The sequence below is a fragment of the Vombatus ursinus genome, unplaced genomic scaffold, assembly GCF_900497805.2.
Source record: "Vombatus ursinus unplaced genomic scaffold, bare-nosed wombat genome assembly UNPS02014778.1, whole genome shotgun sequence".
In the NCBI taxonomy this organism is placed as follows: Eukaryota; Metazoa; Chordata; class Mammalia; order Diprotodontia; family Vombatidae; genus Vombatus; species Vombatus ursinus.
Genome location: NW_020954556.1, coordinates 25,179,245 through 25,202,989, shown reverse-complemented (window position 1 = coordinate 25,202,989; position 23,745 = coordinate 25,179,245). Strand labels below are relative to the sequence as shown.

Here is a 23,745-nt window from a genome sequence, read left to right as displayed (position 1 = left end):
TTTTTTAAATAAAACATTTGATTTGGGAGAAGAAACTGCTAGAGTTTTCTTAACAAGGTATCCCACACGCATTTGTCAGAATAAAACAAGAATCGTACAAGATTGAAAGATGTAATAAAAAACTTTGTTTAATCCACTGATTATTAGAATAGTAGTCATATATCAGGGTACAAAACTTGCCAAAGGTATTTGCCACGTCCTAGAGGATTTCCTATATCAAGTTGAAATAGAAGAATTATTATCTGTGGATGGAGAGGTCCCTGAGATACTCCATTTGTAAATGACATTGTACTTTTCAATTGCTTTATTAAAATTGATTTTTAAAATCTGACTTTTAGAATTAAGAATTTTTCAGGAATCTTATTTTATTAATTGAATGAAGACAGTTATTGTTGTTAACCTTGTAATCTCAGAACTGGGGGAGTAATAGCAGGTATGTAGCATGATAGAATTCGAATCCTGAAATGTCTTAACAGTCTGAAACAATGAGCTTAATAGTATAGTGACATTCACTAGGGATAAATGTGAAATCTTATATTTGGATTCAAAGAAATCAGTTATGTAAGCAAAGGTTGGGAGAAACATGCCTAGAAATTACTTAATATAAAGAAGAGTGGTATTTATGATGGACTGCTAGTGCAATGTAAGTCATCAATGTTACATGGCAGTCAAAAAAGCAAATTTGAAATTAAGCTCAGTTAATAAAAAAAATATGTAGTGCCCAGAACAAGGACTTTTTAGTTCCATTGTACTCTGCATTGATCCAATCATATTTGAACTGTTGTGGCCCATTCTGGGTGCCACATTGAAGGAAGGAAATAGATAAGTTGGTCCAGATAAGAGTGACCAGAATGTTAGAGGGACCCAATATTATTTGCAAGGATCGGTTGGAAGAACTCAGAATATTAGCCTGAAGAAGAGGAAACCATGATCATCACCTTGAAATTTCTGAAGGGCTGTCATGTGGAATCGAGATGACTTTCTTTTTGCCTCGTAGGACACAACTAGGACTCTGATTTAGTGGATACAGTGTTGGATTTACGGTCAGGAAGACCCAAGTTTGAATCTGCCTCAGAGCACTCATTGGCCATGTAACCTAGACAAGTTACTTAACCTGTCTGAGCCTCAGTTTCCTCATCTATAAATGATGGAGTTGGACTTGATGACTTCTCAGGTTCCTTCCAGTTTTAATCTCAAAGACAATGCAGTTTAGTTACTAAAGTGTTAGGAATATCACATTTCCTGAGGCATAGTGAGTTCCCCCATTATTTGGAGGGGGCGTCAGGGGGAGTCTTTCAGTAGAAGAGAATTATACCTCAGGTTGAGATTAGACTTCTGATTTTCCTTCAGATCTTTAAGATTCTCTGATTACTTTTTTAAAAGATTTTTATTTTTTACCTAGACCTTTTTTCTCTCTCTAAGTAGAAAGGAGTGAATGAACATTCAATTTATAGCTATAAGCCAGTATCTATTAAGAGGAATTTTGAAAATTTTTGGTATTATGAGTATCGTCTTTGAATAAAAACTTTACTTGTTTTTTAAAAATAATTTCCAGTGTTCATAACTTTATTTTCCTCTAGTTGGCTATCTTTAGTTATTTTTAATAATACTTTTGAAAAATTTAGTCTTAAGAAAGTTTAATGATACTAGCAGATTTTAGTATAAAGGCAAATAATGACTGTCATTTCAGTTCCAGGAAGTGATGTTCTTCTGCATCATGGTTACAGATAGTATCTTTCAGTGTGGGTAGCTGTCTTACAAAAGCATATTGTTGGGTGAACTTGGAGATAGTATGTGATCAGATTCATTAATTCAGCAATGAGGAAAAGGTATTAAGGGGTAGTTAGGAAATAAGGTTGGAAAAGTACATTGGAGCTAAACCATGACTTTAGCTTAAGTGCAAAAAGAGTTTGTATGCAGTGGAAGCTGTTGAAAGTTTTTGAATAGAGAAATGATAATTTAGGGAGATGAATGTAGCCTGAAAAATTGGACAGGGTGAAAAGTGTGGAGCAGCTGTGATCTGTACCAGTGGAAAAGTGAGTACTCACAGAGTCATCAGATTATTTAAATGTGGCACAGTTTACAGGGGGAGAAGGAGAAAGTAAAGGTCACATCTGGAATTTGGAGGCCAGGTCTGCAGATATAAATAAGGATCTGAATTTAAAGTGATAAAAACGGAAAAGCAAAGACAGATGTGAGAGACAGACTTGGGGACAATTGGTTTTGGGAAACAAAGGAGGCAAAATCAAAGATGATAACCAAGCAATTCCAAGCCTTTTATTCCTTCTTAAGTTTCCAGTAGCAAACTTCCTTTCTCCACCTCCATACAAGGCCTCCCACCCCTTGGTTGAGAACCTTTCATAATACTACACTGAAAAAATTGGAGCCATTGGTTGAGAGATCTCTTTTCACCTTCTTATTTCACGTCACTCAGATATTTTCCCTTACTATCTCCTCCTTCACCCCATCTCATGTAAAGAGGTAGCCCTTCAACCTGAGAAAACCTCTCTACTGTCACCCTTGACCCCATGCCATCTGTCTTTTCCAGCAGATTATGCTCTCTAGCACCCTACATTTTTGACACGGCTCTATCTTAGTTCTCTCCCTATCTGTGTTACCACTTCTCAGTTTCCTTTGCTGGATTATCATCTAGGTAACACTCACTAACTATAGGTGTTCCCCAAAGCTCTATCCTGGGCTCTTTTTTCTTCTCTCCTTGGAGTCTCATTTAGAGATCTTAGCAACTCCCATGAGTTCATTTATCATCTCTGTGTAGAGGATTCCCACATCTTTATATCCAGCCCTAATCTCTCTACTGAACTATTAAGTTATGCACCACCAGCTACCTTTTGAACATCTCATTGGATGTTCTGTAGGCATCTCAAATTCGATGTATCCAAAACAGAACTCATCATTTTCCTTCCCCCACCTCTCCTCTTCCATACTTTATTGATGAGTGTGCCACCATCTGGTCACCTAGATTCACAGCATCAGTGTCATCCTAGCCTCTTCTCTGTAATCCACATAATCCAGTCTATTGCTAGGTCTTATCCTTTCCATCTTCACACATCTCTTGTATATGTCACCTTCTGTCAACTCACACAGCCACCACCCTAGTTCAGATCCTCATCACTTCATGCTTAGACTATATTACAATGATACAATAGATCACAATTACAATTCTGATTGCTCTCCCTCAAGTTTCTCCATACTCCAATTCTTCCTCCATTCAGCTGCCAAAGTGATTTTTTTTTTATTTAAAGATGTTTATTAAGAGGTGCTTGCAGTTTGTGGATTTTTTTTTTTAAATCAGGTGTACTTTTATACAAATCAAAAATGAGATTCTTAAAAATCTCAACCTGACCAGATGTAAAACAATTTAAAAACCTTTAAAGGTATATTGAGAAAATTAAAGTTTTTAAAAAATGTTTGACATTGCCAAAAATAAACCTCTTTAGGCAAAAATAATAAAAGCCCTATGCTACGTAGATAATTCAGGGAGTTCTAGTTATCTGGTCAACAGCAAAAAGCAAGCACTTAGGTCATCCATTCCAAATATTTTATTTCTTATTGCTAGAATATCATTTTCCTTCTTCTTGTATAATGCTTAAACCAGATGATGGTAGAGATCATAAGCTGGCATTTGCTCCTCACCACCCTTCTCAGACTCTGGAATGGATGTATACAAGGCTGGTGGTTTGGCTGCTTTTGTCTCTTTGCCATCTTATGGTTTAGAGTTCTCTGGGAATCTGCTGGTAATTGAAGTTATAGTGGTACTGATGTTGAGTTGGCTGCTGACCCTGGATCTTATCTCCTTGATTCTCTTTGTCTTCTTTATTACTTTCCTCTCTAGGCTGTCTTTGAGGAGGAGGGCCCCTGCAGAATTGTGATCTATAACTGCAACATATATTCTGTCTCACTGGTCTCCCTTGTTCTCTTGCATTCTGATTGTCAGCACCCTCCATTACTTCTTCCTGCACAACACGGTTGGAGTGGTGTGGTTGATTCCTGTAGGGTCTCTGCATGCCATCAGAGCTGGTCTTCTGGAACACTCCCTGATCCCTCATTCTTCTCCCCACTGTCACTGTTCTGATAGTCCTGCTGGTAGTTCCTTGGGAGACCCCTCCAATGTGGATAATACCTGTAATGGTTATGTTTGACTGCATATTTATTGCCTTGCATTGGAACACCACCAGGGCCTGTGATATTGACTGCCTCCGCACCTTCTCCTTCAGCATTCCAACTCCACAGTCTCTCTATCTTCTACACTGTGAAAATACTTCCTGGGATTATGCTTCTTTATGGCAGTCTGGTGTATGAATACATCTTTCTTGGTGTCATTCCTCCTGATAGAACCATGGCCATTTCTTATATTGAACCATTTTCTTATTCCCAGACCTTCATTGCAATGACTTTCTTGTCCCTGATAGTGGGCACTGCTGATAGAAGGTTGCCAGCACCTCCTTTGCTTCCAGTGATGTGAGCTGCTCATTATTGCAGTGATGGTGACTAGCAGCAGGTGTGATGGTGACTAGGGCTCTGCTGGCTGCAGCTGTGGGGCAGCTCTCAGCGCTCTCTGGCTTCCTCTCTCTGTTCCCACACCCACTACCAGTTGAATTCCAAAGTGATTTTCCTAAGAAGTAGAGTTCTGATCCTGTTACCCTCCTAAGAAATAAACTCCAGAGGCTTCTGTTACTTCTAAGGTCAAATAGAAAGTCCCTTTTCAGTCTTCTTAGCTTTACTTCCTTCCACATACTCTGTAGTCTGTCAACCCTGCCCTCCTTGTTATTAGTTCACAGAACACCTTGTCTCCTGACTGCATGCCTTTTGTGTTGACTGTCCCCTTGTTTAGAGTGCTCTCTTCACTTCTGCCTCCAGGCTTCCTTGAAGACTCTGTTTAAATCCCACCTCACTTAGGAAGTGTCCCCTTTCTTTCTCAGTGTCCCCTTCTTCCCACTCTTTGTGCCACTTCCCCCACCTCCCACTAGTGCCTTCCCTCTGAGATTACCTTCCATTTTTAATGTATATATCTCTTTTTTTTTCTTGGTTAGGCAGTAGGGTTAAGTGACTTGCCCAGGGTCACACAGCTAGTAAGTGTCAAGGGTCTGAGTCTGGATTTGAACTCAGGTGCAGCTTTATCTACTGCACCACCTAGCTGCCCTGTTACATATATATCTCGTATGTACAATTACTTGAATGTTTCTCCAATTGTGAGCTCTTTGAACACAGGGACTGTTCTTGCCTTGTTTTGAATACTTGATCCTTAATACAGTGCCTGACCCGTAGTAAGTACTTAATATTAGTTAATGTTTTTTGATAGAGTTTCCTTCCCACTTAATTCATTTTGCCTGGTATTATGGTTATTTGTATACTTGTCTTTTCCTATTATTTTTTGTTTTTGTCTCCAGCATCCAGTATAATATCTTGCATGTAGTAGGAACTCAATAAATATTTGAATTGAATTTAATAATAGGGTTATGATTAAAAGGAGAAATGATGATTTTTATAATGATGCTTACTTTCATATAGCATAAAATAGGAAACTGGGACTCCATCAGTATTTGAAAACTTGCATTGCTTCTCCTATTAAAAACTGCCCCTACAGTTGGCACATAAATATATTTAGAGCATTTCTATGCTAACTGGAAATTAAGTTGTGATTTATTTGTTTCAGATTAAAGACAATTTTCAGCTACTAGGGTTTGAAGAAAGCCAGTTGACATCTGAATTTTGGTGTTTGATTTTTTTTTCCCTTTTTTTTTTTTGGTGAGGCAATTGGGGTTACGTGACTTGCCCAGAGTCACACTGCTAGTGAGTGTTATGTGTCTGAGGCTGGATTTAAACTCAGGTCCTCCTGACTCCAAGGTCGGAGCTCTATCCACTGCACCACCTAGCTGCCACATTGATTAACATACTTTCACCCTGTCATACCCACTGCATTCCTATGATTCTGAAATCCCAGTTGCTATTATTTAAATCCCATTCTCTATCCGCCTAATATTCCTGTTCTCAGTCACCTCCCGCCCCTGCCTCCTTCCCCATTGTCCTACACAGAAGCTACTCAAGCCTTCTGCTGTGCTTTCTGAAATGCCCGTCCCATTGGTAACAAACTTTTTAATCCTTTTCCTTTTCCTTTTCTTTTCCTTTCTTCCTCTGTCTTCTTGTACTTGCTGAGACCTGGCTTCTTCCTGGTGACACAGATTCTTTGGCCACCCTTTCCAGAATTGGTTATACTTTTTCTCACTGGTCATAGTTGGGGAGCCCTCCCTCTACCACCATCATTTAATAACCTCTCTTCCTTTGAGGCTCCTTCAATCCCTGTTCATCAGAATTCTGGTGGCTGTTGTCTAAGGACCTCTAGTATACTCCTTCCTCCCTCAGTAAATTCATTGATTGGTTCACAGTCTTCCTTTCTTCCCAAACTCTTATCCTTATACTAAGGGACTTCAGCATACATATTGATACACCCTAACCTCTCAGTTCCTCAACTTGTTTCCTATACCTACTTCTCTATCCCGACACAGCCACATGCAAAGATGGTCATACCTTTGATCTTGCCGTCACTCAAAAACGTTCCACATCTGTGTTCATGAACTCTGAAAGGCCCAGCCCTGTTGTTGTCCCCTCCATGGCCCCTAACCCTGCCACTTCTCAGTTCTTTCCTAGGTTATCATTCTTGGATTAGTTATGTTCCCTTCCATTCCCCATCAGGTCCCTTGGTGAACCAGTTAAGCTCTACATTGCCCTCTTATCTTGAGTCCCTCGCCCCTTTATCTTATGGCAAGGCAATTCTTTTTCATCGGTCACTAATCAGTTCATTATCCAACTCATCCCAACTGTTTTTTCCAAAACTTTTCATCCCTCCTCAAATCTCCCATGGCTCCCCCTTGCTCAACCCTCTCATCTGTGAAGCTTGTCTCTTATTTCACTGAAAAAACTGAGGCCATTCACAGAGCTCTTTCTTCCTGCTTGTTCTTTAATCTCATGTCGTTTAGATGGTGTCTACAGCTGTCTCCTCCATTACCCCTGTTTAACATAAAGAGGTGGCCTTTCTTGCAAAGGTAAACCCCTTTATATGCACAAGGTTTTTTCCCTCCATATTGTCTTCTGCAGCAGATTGCCCCCCTCTATTTCCATTCCTTCTCAATAATTTTCAGCCACTTACTTCCTGTCTACTGGCTACAGACATGCTTATGTCTCCCTATTCTCAAAAAACCCTTATTTGATTTCATCTATCCCCGCTAGCTCTCTCTCTATATATATGTATGTATGTATGTGTATATGTGTATATATATGTATATGTATGTATATATCTCCTATATTTCTCCTCCCTCCTCCTTTTCGTAGTTAAACTATTTGAGAAGGCTGTCTATAGTAGATGCCTCCATTTCTTTTCCTCTCACTTAGTTCTTAACTCTCTATAGTCTGGGCTTCCTACTTTTTTATTCAGCTGAAACTGTTCCCTTCAGAGTTAGTAATGATCTCTTAATTGCCAAATCTAATGGCCTTTTCTTTGTCCTCATCCTTCTTGACCTCTTGTAGCCTTTTACATTACCACCCTCTTTTCTTTGATTCTCTCTAGGCTTTTCTGGCACTGCTTTTTCCCTGTTTCTCCTCAGTTTCCTTTTCTGGATCCCCATCCATCTCCGTCTCACAGCAGGTGTCACACAGCTCTGTCCTGGGCTCTTCCCTTGTACTTTTTATCTTGTTGATCACATCAGCTCCCCTGGATTTAACTATCATCTCTGTGTAGCTGATTCTCCAGATGTATTTGTCCATCCCTAATTTCTCTCTGGACCTTTCAGTCTTACATCTCCAACTGCCTATAGGACATGTGGAACTGGATGACCCAAGACATCTTAAATTCACCATGTCCAAAACTGAACTCACCTTTTCCCCCCAAACCCTTCCTTATTACTTCCTAACTTCCTTATTACTGTCAAGGGTACTACCACCCTCTTCCCAGGTTGATAGGCAAGGTGTTGTCTTTCAGCTTTTCCTCTCTTCTCCTCCCCTGTCCCCCAATATCCTATCAGTTGTCAACTCCTGTTATTTCTGCCTTTGCAGCATCTCTTCTCTATGCCCTCTTCTCTCCTCTGACATTGCTGCCAGGCCCCCATCACCTCATGCCTACTGTAAGAGTCTTCTTGTTGATTTTCCTGCCTCCAGTCTCTTCTCATTCCAATCATCCTTTTCTCTGCTTTCCAGTTGATCTTCCTGACACATAGATTTGACTGTGTTGCTGCTCGTTTGACTTCAATAAGTTCCCCATTAGTGGCTCCCTGTTAGCCCCAGCATAAAACATAAAATCCTCTGTTTAGCTTTTATAGCCCTTCATAACCTGGTTGCCTCCTACATTTTCAGCCTTTTTTTACATTTTAGTCTTCTCTCTTACAGCTTACTCTGTGATCCAGTAATACTGGTATCCTTGCTGTTCCTTGAACTTGACGCTGTCTATGACTCTGAATGTTTTCATTGGCTCCCCCAGTTTACCTGTTTTCCTTCCAGTCTAAGCTATAGTTTCACCTTCTGCAAGAAACTTTTTCCAGTCTTCCTTGATCTTCATGCCTTCCCTCTGAAATTATCCCCCAGTTTATTCTGTATATATCTTATATATCTTAGCAGTCCATGGTTATTTGCATGTTGTCTCCTCTATTAGACTGTTACCTCCCTGCGAGCGGGGACTGTTTTTTGCCTATTTTTGTATTCCCAGCACTTAGCACAGTGCCTGACACATAGTAAGCCCTTTATATATGTTGATCTGACTTCTCCCCTAGCCCCTACTTTTAGCAAACCATCTATTTTAAAATTTTTTTAAAGGTTAAAAAGTTTAGCCAAACCAACCAATCAACTCATTGCCAGTGTCTGACAACATATGCAACATTCTTCACTCATATATTGTTACCTCTTCAACAAAATGAAGGAAGTGCTTTTTCTCACTTTTTCCTTTGGACCAAACTTTGGTCATTATAATTACATAACCAGGGGCGGCTAGGTGGCACAGTGGATAGAGCACCAGCCCTGGAGGCAGGAGGACCTGAATTCAAATCCAGCCTCAGACACTCGACACTTCCTAGTTGTGTGACCCTGGTCAAGTCACTTAACCCCGATTCCCCCCCCCCACAAATAATTATGCAACCAAGCTGTTTAAAATATATAAATCTAAATGGTTCCCTAAAGGTGTTTTACTTAAAATTATCATGTATATACAAAGCAAGTAAGGATCAAATATTCTGTTTTTTTGAAAAACCATTTTAAAAATCTCTTAGACTTGTTTATACTTTTAAGGCTAATAATTTGTTTTACAATCTCTTGCCTTCTTTATTACTTACCCATGTAGGGGTGAAAATCTTTTAAAATTTCACATTAACTTCATGTGGTAGCTACTGTAATCTAGACTTTTACTGAAGCTAATGAATCATTACTACCCTTATATAATGGAATATAAAAACAACATGACTTTGCTAATTTACTCTCTTGCTTCCCAAACATTTTTGTTGCTATTGAGTAGTTTCAGTCATGTCCAACTCTGTGTGACCCAATTTGGGATTTTCTTGGCAAAGATACTGTAGTGGTTTTCCATTTCCTTCTCCAGCACATTTTATATATGAAGAAACTAAGACAAGCAGGGTTAAGTGACTTGCTCAGGCTCACGTATCTAGGAAGTGTCTGAGGCCAGACATGAACTAAGGAAGAAAAGTCTTCCTGACTTCAGGCCCAGAGCTCTACACTGTGCCACCTACCTGGCTTTTCCTAGACATTATCTAGTGATAATAGGTACTGCCTCCAAAACGTGTAACAGTAATTTGTAAAGCTTTGAAGACTTTTTTTTTTTTTTAGTGAAGGATAATAAATGTAGTTCTGGTTAATTAGAGTAGTTCTTGACCCAAATTCATTAGTTTTTATCACTGCATGTGGTCTCATCACCAGGGAATCTTTTATAATAAAAAAGCTGTTCTCTCACAGCAGTATTATATTTTTAAATATTTGAGAGTTTTAAATCAGTGATTATGCATAAAATACTGAGACTTGTTTTCACAGTAAACTGTAAAATCTTTTTTTTTCCTTCTGTTAACTGTTCTCACCAGATGTCTAGGGAATGTGAGGTAGAATTTTAATTATTAAAAATTGATTGAACTCGGATTTTTTATTTTGCTTATAAGGACTATTCTAGGTGTTTGTTTAATAGACATTAAATGCGTAATGTATTCGACGTATTTGATAAGTTGTACTAGGCAAATACTACTCAATTTTATCTAGCATTGTAAAGTTTACAGAATGCTTTCCTTGCAACCTCATAGTTGATAGTCCAGCAAGTCTGTTTTTGTTTTACTGAGGGACCAACCTGGCAGTGACATGTAGGGTGATCTTGGTGGGAGGAGGCTTTGGATTAGGATTGCTGGTAGAGGAGCAAAATAAGGACCTACAATGGGAATGGAAAAGAGGATGTGGGTGTGAGATAGTTAAGCCTAAAATCGAAAGAGAAGGCAGTCAAAGGTCACTCAAGTTACAAGCTTGGGTTACTGAGAGAATACTCAGGAAGGAAAGGCAGTATTTATATAGAAAAGGTAAGTTCAGGATTTATCTAGACAAGGGTAAGTTCAGATTTTAGATCTATCGAGCTTGAAATGAATTATATGGAGGGAGTGACGTTCAAGTGGAAATTATAGTTAGGAAATTTGGTGCTGGAAAGGACCTTGCTATTCATTTAGTCCAGATGCCCAGGTTGGGGTGGGAGAGAGATGGGTGGGGGGTGAACTGGTGGAAGATTACACAGAAGTAAACAAGTAGAGGAGGCACCTGAATTTGGGGGTGATGATTTCAAATCTACTGTTGTTTAAACCTTGGAAATAAATGAGATCAGCAAGGGAGAGCATAGAGAAGATGAGAGGGCCAAGAATGGGGCCTTGAGAAATAAATGCCTATATTATGAGGGAGAAAGTAGAGGAGGCAAAAGAGGGACCAGTCATAAAATTAAGACGAGAATCAGGACAATTCGGCGTTAGGGAGGCCAGTGGAGTATAGATGGTCAAGTAATAGAGGACAGTCAGCAATCTCAGTGCTTGGGACATTCAAGGTTTAGGTTTTCTCATCCTGCTTCTTTAAGCCTTATTACTCTAACAAGTAGTTTCCATTTGTCTCGTTATTCTTCAGAGCTGCCCCTATCATATAGTTTTCAAATTTATTTCTTGAAATAATTGTCAGAAAAAAAAACCACAAGAAATAACTGTCAAGCGGTGGCATGGTGTCTAGCATTCTGGACTAGGAGTCAGGAAGAACTTAGTTTGAATCCTGCCTCAGATATCTACTTAGCTATGTGACCTTGGGCAAATTACTTAACGTCTCTTGACCTTCAGTTTCCTCTTCTGTAAAGTGGAATTAACTGTAGTATCTACCTCACAAGATAGTTGTGATTATCAAATAGATAATATAAGTACAGTAAAGTCCTTTGTAAACTCTAAAGTGATGTACATGTTAGCTATGATTATTATTCTTTTCATGGATTTTTGAAGCTTTCTACTTTTTCTCCATTTGAAATTTTAGAGAAAGATTTTATTTTTCCCTTTAGTCCAGACTATCAAATACAATTTTAACCTCTTTGCCAGGACTGTCCTAAAGAAAACCTATACTTCAGCTGTATAGAAGTTTTGTGTTGTAGATATGAGAGGTGTTTGTTTCTATAGCTTCCCAGTTGATAGAAGTGGATGACATTCTTCTTCTTCTTTTTTTTTTTTTAACATTCTTTACTAATATTTAAAATTTGCTGGTTACAATTTTTCTGTTTTTTCCTTTTATTTCATAATGCTGTTTTTCTTGCCTAGGTTTATTGACTGGTGTTGTTGTGGACTCTGGTGATGGTGTAACTCATATATGTCCAGTATATGAAGGCTTTTCTCTTCCTCACCTTACCAGAAGACTGGATATTGCTGGGAGGGATATTACCAGGTACCTTATCAAGGTGAGCTGGAGGGGAAAAGTCATATTAAACTTTTTCTGGTTTGTCTTCATGAAATTGCACTATGTTAGCTTTACCTTAGAACTAATCTTCTAATTTCAGAGAATATAAAAAAAAAATCTCTCCACTTCAATCTACAGAAGACATAATGGAAAGAACCCTTCTTTACAAATTAGCCTCCCAGTAACATTTCCCCCAACAAACAAGTGAATTTTTTAGGATTCAGGGCCTAATTGTTTAAGTTCTACTCTATTTAATCCTTTTTTTCTGTTATCAGTCACTTGAATATATTTAAGGATGTTTTTGCTGTCTTTCATCTATTAAATTTGTAATTTTTTAGGATTCCGGTAGTTTTTTCAGCAACTGATATAAATAATATCCTTCCTTTATTGAGTTGAACTGGGCCTTAAATGAGAAGAAGGCTGTCGGTAGGGAGATGTGAGGGAAGAAGAGAACTTCACCATGTATGGGAGTTGGCATCCTAAAAGCCAGAAGACAGAGAGGGTCCAATGAGGCTAAAAGGGGGGGGGAGGGGAGCGTGGAGTTGGCTAGTTCAGCTGCTGTGTAAAGTCTGTGCAAAGGGAAGTCCTATGAATGTGACTAGAAAGATAGGTTAATTCCAGATAATTGGAGGCACTGAATGCTAGACTAAGAAGTTTGTGTTTTATTCAGTAGGTAATGATAAACTACTAAAGATTTTTTTTCAGTATGAGAGTTTTATGACCCAAGGTATATTGTAGGAAATAGGTTAAGGATCAGATAGAGAACATTTGGGGGGACCAATGGTAAATACATATGGAAGTTGGAATCAATACCCGAGTTTAAGTCTCTGATGTACTATTAATTTTTTGTGACCTAGGGAAAGTCACTTAATCTCAGAGCCTCTTTCCTCATCTGTTAAAATGGGGGTAATACTTGGATTAATGGTTTTTGTGAGGTTATATAAATATGACCTAATAGACTCAGAGAAGAGATGATGAGGGCTTCAGCTAGGTTGGTAGAAGTAGGAATGGAAAGCACAGGATGGGATGTAATAGATTTCAGAGGCAGAATTAGTCTGTAGCTGCCTGTTGTGGGGAGGAGAGCAATGGAGAGGTGAGTGAGAGGGAAAAGAAAATGGCAAGTGGGGAAGTTAGGTGAAAGTGTACGTTTTGGAAAAAAATTAATTCAATTTTGGGTATGTTGAGTTTAAGATATTCAAAGGGGGGGGGTAGGTACCTAGAAAACAGTTGGACATGTAAAACGAGCAGATGGTCAGGATACAGATTTTGGAAGTATACCTGAATAATGGTGATAATTGACATGATAGCAATGAATGAGATTGCCAAGCGAAAGAGTGTGAAAGAATAAGAGATCTGAGAACAATCTTGATTAAAAACTCCACTTTTATGGTTAGAAGAAGGAAAGGAAACAAGGAAGGGCCTGAGATATTAGGGTGGGACAACCACAAATACAGTGACACAGAAGGGGACAGATAGTATTGAAGTGGGGGGAGGGAAGGAGGAAGAAGACAGTGTTACATGCAGCAGAGAGGGCTGAAGATGGAGAAGAAGCCATTGGAAATTTTCGTTGACCTTGGAAGAGAGAAGTTTCATTATAGTGATAGAGAAGAAAGCCATATTAGAGGGAATGGAGCATGGGTGTTATACATGAGTATACAACATGGGTTGTATATTGGGTGTATACAACTCATGCTAGAAGTTGAGCTGTAAAAGGGAAGAGAGAAGCTGAAAGGTTGAGAAGTGAGTATGAGAGTTGAGAGAAGGGTTTGGGGAGGTGGTGGTTAACTTTTGGTTAGGAGAAATTGAGGCTGAGATGGAGGGGGTGAGATGATCAGTGGAACAGTGCTGAAGAGGAGTTGGCAAAGGTTGATTGAAGACATAAGATAAATGGAAGTCTTCCAAATCAGAAACTTTGCTCACTATTAGCATGTGCGGAAAAAGGCTGAACATCAAGGCTACCAGGTCAGTCTTCCATGGTTGATTGTTGGCTTAAGTAGCCATCCCTTAATCTCTGAGCTAGAATTTACTACATACATCTTGGTTGGCCTGATTGAGTATGTTTGGTCTTCCATTCTAACCCTGTTTAATAGGAATTGTGATACTTGCATTTCCTATTTTATAGCATTGTGGTGAAGAAAGGTCCTTTTTAAATATTAAAGTAGTATGTAAATGCGAATTGGTGGTTCACTCCACTACACAATGCTTGCTAATCATGGGTAGTGGGGATCTTTGGAGGATTTTCATTGCAAATGAGGTGGTGACACAAAACATTTCTCCCATGTAAATTTTTGTTTAATATAAGAATGTCAAGTAAGAGAAAAAAACACATTGTATCCTTTTCATATTTTTAATACTTCAAGGGCATAAATTTCATTGTCTTGGGGTAATTTTTTCCACTCATTAAGATCACAATTCCTCCATGCCTTGCAGTATAGACTCCTTAATGAGTCTTGGGTCTGGATGAATTGCTGTGTCCAAAAATAATTGATTATCTGAAGACCAGCTTTCTAATGATGAGATTAAACCCCTTTAATAAATATAACAATATATTTCTGTGAATGCATGTCTTTCAAATCCATATCTTTGATTGAATTGTTTTCACAGAATTTCTTCCTTTTTTATTTCATGAACAAATTCCCTAAGAGAGAGGTTTGAGTTGAGTGATGGAGAACAAAGTCAGATTGAAAGAGGATTGAGAAGTGAGTATAGACATGGCATATAGACATTGAAAGTATAAACAAAGTGAGTATAGACAAAGAAAAATGAAGGGGAAGGAGTTGCTAGTATTTAATAAATCACATGTACATGAGGCAGCAGAGCAAAAAACACTGGATTTGAAATCAGAAGAATCCTGGATTTAAATTCTGTTACTGAGTGAACCACTGAACCTTTTTGTGTCTTGACTTTTCCTCATCTGTAAAAGGAGGATAAATAATGGTGTCTTCCTCATTGAATGATTGTGAGGATCAAATAAAAATATAAATAAACCACTTTGTAAACCTTAACATACTGTGTAAATGTTAACTATTGTGCAGAATTTAAGATCTAAAAATAAAAATGGCAGTGCTTATCCTCTCTTGTTTTTACATCAGCTGCTTCTGCTTCGAGGATATGCCTTCAACCATTCTGCTGATTTTGAAACTGTTCGCATGATTAAAGAAAAACTGTGCTATGTGGGGTACAATATTGAACAGGAGCAGAAATTGGCCCTAGAAACCACAGTATTAGTCGAATCTTATACGGTGAGTATGATGTGTCTAATTTCAGAAATTAAAAGATACAATCAGTGTTTTTTCTTCATGACTGGGTTTCAGTCTGCGTGGTTGGAAGAAAACAGTATACACATGAATATGATTGCAGAGCATTTAAAATAGTGGAGTGTAATTGCTTTACAGAAGTCATTTCCTGCTTCAAACCAAATATTTTTGTTCTTGTGTTAAGAACTGTAAATAATCGTTTGAAGAATTGGAATGAGTTGTATCTAAAATTCCTTTCCATGTCTTAAGATTTTATGATCCTAATTATTTTATAATACTGTACAGCATAGGCTAAAGCTGAACATTCTGTATGCATTTGTTCTACCTTGCTCTACCTGTCCTTCATCCTCCACCAAATCTGGGTATATAAAAGTTTGCTTTGATAATTCAATAGGTGGCATTCTTTTCTTTGAATCAGTGTTTAATTAATGAGATATTCATAAATTCTGTCCAATAAATTAAATTAATATACTGGATAACATTTCTTTCCCGATAACCCAGGTAACTTTTTACAAGACTTTAGTTGTTGACATAAGGAACGTTTAGCCTTTAAGTTTATCTGGATAAGATGTCTTTCTTTTCTTAACTTCATAAAAGAATTTTTTTTTTTTTAAGTAAAATCACATTTATTGAGCTCCTTCTGCAGCTCTTTCCAAAGGTGTGTTTAAAAACATTTTTAGATTCCTGGGGCAGCTAGGTGGCTCAGTGGATAGAACACTGGCCCTGGATTCAGGAGGACCTGAGTTCAAATCCGGCCTCAGACACATAATACTTCCTTGCTGTGAGACTCTGGGCAAATCACTTAACTCCAATTGCCTCACTTTAAAAAAAAAAAAATTTCTAGATTCCTAATCTTTTACTTGCCTTCATGATTGATACTAGAGGAAAATAGAGGAGAGGTAATTGAACTCTAACAACAAGGGAACTGGAAACAGTGATGATATGGCTATATCAAAGAGAAGAACAAAATGTTTCATAACATTTGAGATGTTGTATATAGCCAAGACCTCCTCATGTTGAATATTTTTTCCTCAGATCACTTGATCTGTTAAAAGCAAACTTTTCTGTTAATTCACTTGAGATATTTGAGGATAAAATGTATTGGTGTGTAATTTTTACTTTTAGAATTTAGCATTTCACAACGCAGAAGTAGACAGTACAGTCAGTTCTACTATAACATGAAATGTATTCCTAAAAATCACTGTGCTATACAAAATTGTACAATAAAAACCACAGGCTTTCTGAGGGAAATGGAGTTAGGGAGATAACACTCAAAACTTTATCAGTGACACATAAAAAAAGATAGGAACCTAATAAATCACTAGCACAATTTAAAACATTAAATGCTTAAAAAATACATAGGTATTACAATAAATAGTGGCACTGCTTACCTTGATAAAAAGGCTGTATGTTTGTGCTTGAGCATGTAGCTCCTATTGTACTGGAGGATAAACGGTAAACATGCCATTTTGCTTTGGAAAATACCTTACATTTGCTTGTGGAAATGAACATCAGAAGGATTGCAGCTTGTGAGTTATTGTGAGTTGGTACAGTTTTCTGTATTCTCACTCTTTCTGACAAAATCCTAAACAAACTCAGAATTTATTTTATGCTTAGATTTTTCCTACATTGGAACACATTTGTGTTTTTAAAATAGGTGTTATAGCAGAACTGAATGTACTTCTTGTTAGATACTGAATAAAATTTGATTATTATAGCCAACAGATGCAATAGTTTTAGATGAGTTATTTCTATCATGGCAACTAATTATATAACAGAATCAATTGAGGAGGTGCTAAATATAATTAATATGTTAGAAATTTTAAAGCAACTGTGATTAAATACCACAATTAATTTTAGGATCTCATGAAGAAATACATCAGATGCCAACATACCAGTGCACATATTTGGCTTGTAATTCAGTCTACTGAACAGTGTAGTGGTAGTATAAGAGAAGCAGTTTCCTTTCATTATTGCTCATTTAAATAAATATAAACTTGGTATGACCCAGGTATTTGCTTTACAAAATCATATACCTAAAAAAGTTGATATAACACTAAATTTTTTGAGCTTATATTAAAGGTTTTAAAATTTTATATCTTAAACGGCAACCTTTTTTTTTTTTTTTATGTGATATTTACTTCCAAATATATTTCCACCTGGCAAGCTATCCCCTTTTAGGAAGAAAAGAAGTGCAATGAAAACAATCATATCAACTATGACAGTATTTGCATTTCTCTATATGAGCTCTGACTAGCTGATAGTGCTTGACCTAGGAAGAGCAAGAATCCCCCAGCTCTGCAAAGAGAGGAACAAAGTGCATTTTCTCAACTTTTCTGGAAAATTTTAATTTAATGTTCATGTTTAAAGCAAAACTTATGAACATTGTCAGCTTATATGAAAAGTTGTAAAGTATAGCGAGTAGGTAAAATAGTATAATCTGTTAGAAAAAGTCTAGTAATGTGAAAGAAAAGTGTGTTCTGCTGCTGCTGAGCACTTAGCTTAGCCATAACTGTTATCTAACTTTAGTTATCTAAACTATCTAACTAAAGTTACCTAACTTTTGGTGAGTAATAAACCCTTTGCCTCCATTACCTTGTCTGCAGAGTAAAAATCTAATTTTTAACCATAGTTTATGTATGCTCTCTTTAGATACTTAGAACAGTGCTCTGAGAATGTATTTATTCACATATGTCACTGTACAAATAGCCCCCAGATCCTTTTCACTCTCTCTGCTGAGCCCCAGGCCTGAGTCTTGGAATCATAGTGCTTGAGCTTGAGAAGATCTTAGATTTATCATCTAGTCCAATTCCCGTTTTATAGATGAAAAAAACTGAGACCTAGGGCTGTGAAGTGACAAGTTCAGAGTAACACAGATGGTAAGCATCAGAGGCAGGATTTGAACGTAGGTCTGCTCACGCTCCAGTCAGTGCTGTTGTACCATGCTCACTGTACCATGCTGGTGAACATCTGGACATGGAGGTCCCATACGTATCCAACTTACCCTATTCAAAATAGGATCAGAACTCATTATCTTCTTCCCCTAAACCCTTCCTTTTCTTTTCTTCAACCTCCACATTTCTGTTGAGGGCATTACCATCATCTCTTCTTTGCCTTTTGGAGAAAATGCACACTCTTTTGTTGTCACTTAAAACCTTTACAATCTGACTTCAGCATATCTTTCCATGTTGACTACATAACACCCCCCAATGTGCGTTCTACACTCAAGCCAGATTAGCTTAGTTATGCCTTTACAAACACTGCCCTCCCATGTATCAGATGCTTTCACACCTTGCCACCTTTTGGGAGACCAAAACTTCCTTCAAGGCTCAGCTCAAGTGCCGCCTCTTTTAAAAGAATTGTTTTGATTTCCTCCAGTTGTTAATGCACCTATATTTATTTTTGTAATTACTTATTTGTGAATAGGCTTTATCCCCCCCAGTAGAGTAAAAGCTCTTTGAGGGCAGGAACTGTTTCATCTTTGTGTTTGCATCCTAAATGCACATCTCCTGACCCATAGTAAGAGCTTAATGAATGCTTATTGATTGACCTGCATTTTGTTGAACTTGTACATTGTTCTTTCTGCTCAAACACACTGCTTCTTTTCTAGTTGTATGCTTTTTTGGCCAGTAATAAATTCTTATTAAATATGTACTTGTACCCATGTTTAGCTCCCAGATGGCCGGATTATCAAAGTTGGTGGAGAGAGGTTTGAAGCACCTGAAGCTTTATTTCAGCCTCATTTGATCAATGTGGAAGGAGTGGGTGTTGCTGAATTGCTTTTTAACACAATCCAGGCTGCTGATATTGACACCAGGTGGGTTAGGATGGTTCGTGCTTTCATGTAAGCTTTTAGAAATGGGTATATTGTAAATAGTGGTTGAGCTGTCAATTAATTGGCAAGAGTGTTTTTGCGTACAAGAAAGTAATTTCTGAAGGGTGGCAGTGAACTTCAAACATAAAAATAGACTCATTATGGTGGGTTGGAAGCCACTTTTTAAAGCATAGATTAGTTGACCATAATTTAAGGGATATGCCCAATGAGTCATTTTTGGTAAAGTAACTGTGGAGCAGGGGATAATAATGAGTATATATTAAAACAGAACATTTATTTTAGGCTGGGTCTTGGCAAACAACAAACCAAGTAGAAGACTGTCAGATACCCCTCTAATTGACACTTTCCAATTATGGTCAATACTTTTGGAAGGGACATTTTTATCTCATAATTGATACAATACTGTGTTAAATCCCATATGGCTCATTTTTGTTCATAGGATCCCTAGTAGGGGTGGAAGGCATCTCAGAGACCATCTCATCCTACCCCTGCTTTTTAAAAACATTCTGAACTTAGCACACCAAACGAGTATTTCCACATAGGATTGTGGATCTCTGTTTTGTAGCGTTTGCTTTTCCTTTTCAGTGTAGAATAAATTCAACATGTCACTTTCAAAATTATCCTGCTTATTGTCTGTGATTCTTTTTGACCTTTTCTGTGTGGTTTTTTTTTAAATGCTTCTGTGACTCTTTTCTCTCTTTTTTTGGTAACTCCATCCTTAGCTTACATCTACCCCTCCCCACACCTCCCTCTTTGAAAAAAAGATACTCAAAACTCACAGATATGCTCAGTTAAGGAAAATAAATCCCCACAATGGCCATGTCTGAAAATGTATGTCTTATTTTGTATTTTGAGTCCATCTGACTCCTCTGTCAGGAAGTGGGTTGCATACTTCATCATTGCTCCTCTGAAATTTCCAACCCTTTATTTTATAGATGAAGAAATTGAGGCCCAAGAAGGTTGAGATATGTCTGAGGTCGTACATGGTAGTAAGTGTCAGGGAAGATTTGAACCCAGCTCCTCTGACACCAGAGCCAGTCCTCTTTCCACTATACCATGTTGCCTCCTGTTGTTTACCTATTTGTTTTCTTGATTTTTAAGCACATTTAGTATGTAAAGCATAATTTGAGCCGTAACACCTTACCCAAAGGAGTTTTACATTTGAGAGCAGTATCACTTTCATCACACATAGAAAAACATACCTAAATACTCAGTATTCATGTGTGTATGTATGTAGTATGTATGTATATGTACATATATACTACACCTATATATGTATACACATGTATACATTTAATCCTCATAGCTCCTTATGCAAAGTATCCACTCTTATCAGTAGATAGAGCAAGATACCACTTACTAGAGTTCATAATTTTGGCCCCATAACATAACTGAGAGGCTTGTTGTACACTAGCAGCACTAGTGTCTGTTAAGGTCTGTGACTGGTGGTGTTTTTCCATGCAATATTAATGGAAAATGAAGGCTTTGCAGGATTATCTAGATGAAGCCACATTAAAAAACACCAAGAATAATTCGGGTCAAGACTGCATGATAGCTGCAGTGGAAAGAGCTTGGATGTGGAGATAGGCAATCTGTAAGTATTTATTAAGCACTAAGTGTGTTTTGGGCACTGAGCTGGAACCTGGATTTGAATTTCAGCTCTGCCACTTGTTAATTGGGGCAGGCACAGTGAAAATCCATCTCTTTTCCATGGAGATGGTGGCATAGCTCCCAGACTCCCACTGGTAACACTCCTGACCTGCATGTCACCGAAAGAATGGGGTTGACAATGTTGTCCAGGTCCAGGGCAGGCAAGGATCGGAGACTCCTGGGTGGGTACCACCCAGAGCTCTTTACAGATTTTAAATTGAATGCATTGATTTCATTGTCAGTAGAACGTAAAGGAGAATGGGCACTGACTCTGGAGTCAGAAGACCCTGGTACAAGTTCTAGCCCTTGTTGGTGACTTTCGCCCTGACCTGTGGGCGAAGCACTTCTCTTTAATTTCTTCATCTGTGAAAGGATGGGATCAGATGATGACCTCTGAAGGCCCTCCCAGCTCTGAATTTTGATTTGTAAATTTACCTAATTAAGTTTACCTGTGTGATCTCAGACAAGTCTTTTAACCTCTCAAGGCCTCAGTTTTCATATCTATCCAGGGAGGGAAGGGGATGTGAATAGATGGTCCTCAGCTCAAAGTTCTGTGATACTTTCCCTAAGAATACCAGATGCATCAGTCGCTGCAGTCTTCTCATCCAAAATGAATGCATTTTTGGCAGCACTGAAGAAAGCACTAACTGGTGACAGGAAACCAGAGTTTTAGTCCCACTTGGATCACACTTTGGATGAATGATTTTACTTCTCAGCTCCTCTTCCTTCGCCCACTCCCACCCCCACCTCCTATCTATAAAATGAGGGCACTGGAGGAATGGGCTATTTCCTCTTGTCTTTTTGAATTCTAAGTCTATAACCTGCTTTATCTTCTCTAGATCTGAATTTTATAAGCACATTGTGCTTTCTGGAGGATCTACCATGTACCCTGGGCTGCCATCTCGTTTGGAACGTGAACTTAAACAGCTTTACCTAGAGCGAGTTTTAAAGGGTGATGTGGAAAAACTTTCGGTAAGTAGTGAGCAACATAGCTGAGACTATTGTAGTTTCGAATTCTAGGAAGTAGATTAGGAATCCTGACAACCACTAGGGGGAGCTAGGAGCTCAGCTTTGCGTGATGTGGTCAGCTAGTATATCTTGGAGAATAGAGTGACTTTTGCCTTGCATCTTTCAACCTAGGAGTGACCAGACAGGACCAAACCTTTCAGGTAGACTTCAAGGATTGGGCTAAAATCACCTGGTGACCCTGAGAATGATCTTTTCTGATTTTATTATTCATAACCAATCCTCAGCTGAAATGACTAAATATTTTTTTCTCTGCTCTGCTTCATCTCTGAACAATTATTGAGCACCCACTGTATGTATCGGGTTAGACATTGGTAGCGGGGTAGAGGTAGAAGGAATGAGACTTCTTTACTGTCCTTAAGACCTTTGTTATCTGTTATAAAACAATATTAGTGTTAAAAGTTTGTATATTCCTTTCCTCACCCTCCATTTCTGACTATTTGATCTCTTCTTCTCATTGATTACCCCCCCCCCCATTTAAACTTGCATATCCTGAAATCAACTCAGTTTCAAAAAACCCTTTCTTGACCTCTGAATTTCTGAGGCAGGTAGGTGACTGAGACTGGATAGATTGCAAGGCCTAGAGTCAGGAGGACCTGAGTTCAAATCTGGCCTCAGATGCTTATTAGCTGTATGACCCTAGACAAGTCATTTAACCTCTCTTTGTCTCAGTTTCCTGCACTGTAAAATAGGGATCATAACAGCACCTACCTTGCTGGGTTGTTGTGAGGATCAAATGAGATCATATTGGTAAAAAGTGCCTAGTACAGTGCCTGACACATAGTAAGTGCTATATAAATGCTTATTCCCTTTCCCTTTTCTCCCTCCTCTTCCTCCCCCTCCCCCAATTGATGACATTATCCTCCTCCCGATTAACAGGCTTGAAAATCCTGAGTCACATTTGACTCTTCCCTCTTGACTCTTCCCTCTCCCTTGTTCTCTATACCCAATTAATTGTCAAGTCCTGTGGAGTTTCTTTCCTTGCTATTGCTCACATCCATTGCCTTCTTACCCTTCCCACTGATACCACTTATAAGTGAGGCCTTCATTAATTCTTACCCCAAACTATTTACAATAACTTCACCACCAGTTTTCTGGCCTCTAGTCTCATTCCCATAGAATCCATCATAGCTATCATAGTTTTTAATGACTCTGATCATATAATTCCTATGTGGAAAACTACCTTTTTTGATCCCTCATTGTCTACTGAATAAAAACCAAATTCCTGAGCCTGGCATTTTAATCTGTCTACAATCTGATCTGGCATGGCTTTGTGACTTTTATCTAGTCCCCTTCATGTACTCTGTGTTCCAGCCCAACTGGACTACATGATTTCCTCTAGCACTTTCAGCATCTGCCTGTAATTTTTGTTCTTATTTTTCTTTACTCTCTGTTCTCTTGCCCATCATGTTTGTTAATATTCTGTCCATTTTTCAAGCCCACTTTAAATACTAGCCAGTCTTCTCTAATTTCCCCCTTGGTCAGAATTTAACATTTTCTTCTCTACTTTAAAACATTTTGCTTATACCTCTCTTATTTACTCTTGGGTATTTTGTATTTTAGTTGTTTGCATTTTTCTTTCTGTTGGATTGTAAGTTGTCTTTTTTTCTGAGGCATACAGGGTTAAATAACTTGCCCAGAGCCACACAGCTAGGAAGTGTCAAGTGTCTCAGGTTGGATTTGAACTCAAGTCCTCCTGACTCCAGGGCTAGTGTTCTATCCACTGCTCCACATAGCTGCCCCCAAGTTGTCTTTGAGGACAAGAGATGTATTTTATTGCTATGTCTTTCTTCAGTGCCTGGGATAGCACCTTACACTTATCAGACATTTAACGTTTAAATGAGGGAAGGGAACACGCAGTCGTTAAGTATCTGCAATATGTCAGAAATTATGTAAGTGCTTTACAGGTATTATTTCATTTGATCCTCACAGCAACCCGAGGAAGTAAGTGCTTCTGTTATCACCATTTTCCAGTTGAGGAAACTGAGGCGCATAGAGGTGGAGTGACTTACCCAGGAT

At 38.3% G+C, this 23,745-nt stretch overlaps 1 protein-coding gene and 1 pseudogene across 1 annotated transcript in view; one reads left to right on the top strand and one right to left on the bottom strand.

Moving 5' to 3' along the window:
* The window catches only part of ACTR2 (actin related protein 2), a 62,340-nt gene that overhangs the window by 30,074 nt on the left and 8,521 nt on the right, over window positions 1-23,745 (top strand). Inside the window, exons 5-8 of the mRNA XM_027865169.1 lie at window positions 11,823-11,959; window positions 15,051-15,200; window positions 18,887-19,032; window positions 21,540-21,672. Coding sequence (XP_027720970.1) covers window positions 11,823-11,959; window positions 15,051-15,200; window positions 18,887-19,032; window positions 21,540-21,672 — 566 coding nt within the window. The remainder of the gene's footprint in view (window positions 1-11,822; window positions 11,960-15,050; window positions 15,201-18,886; window positions 19,033-21,539; window positions 21,673-23,745) is intronic.
* LOC114045318 lies at window positions 3,608-4,822 on the bottom strand (annotated as a pseudogene).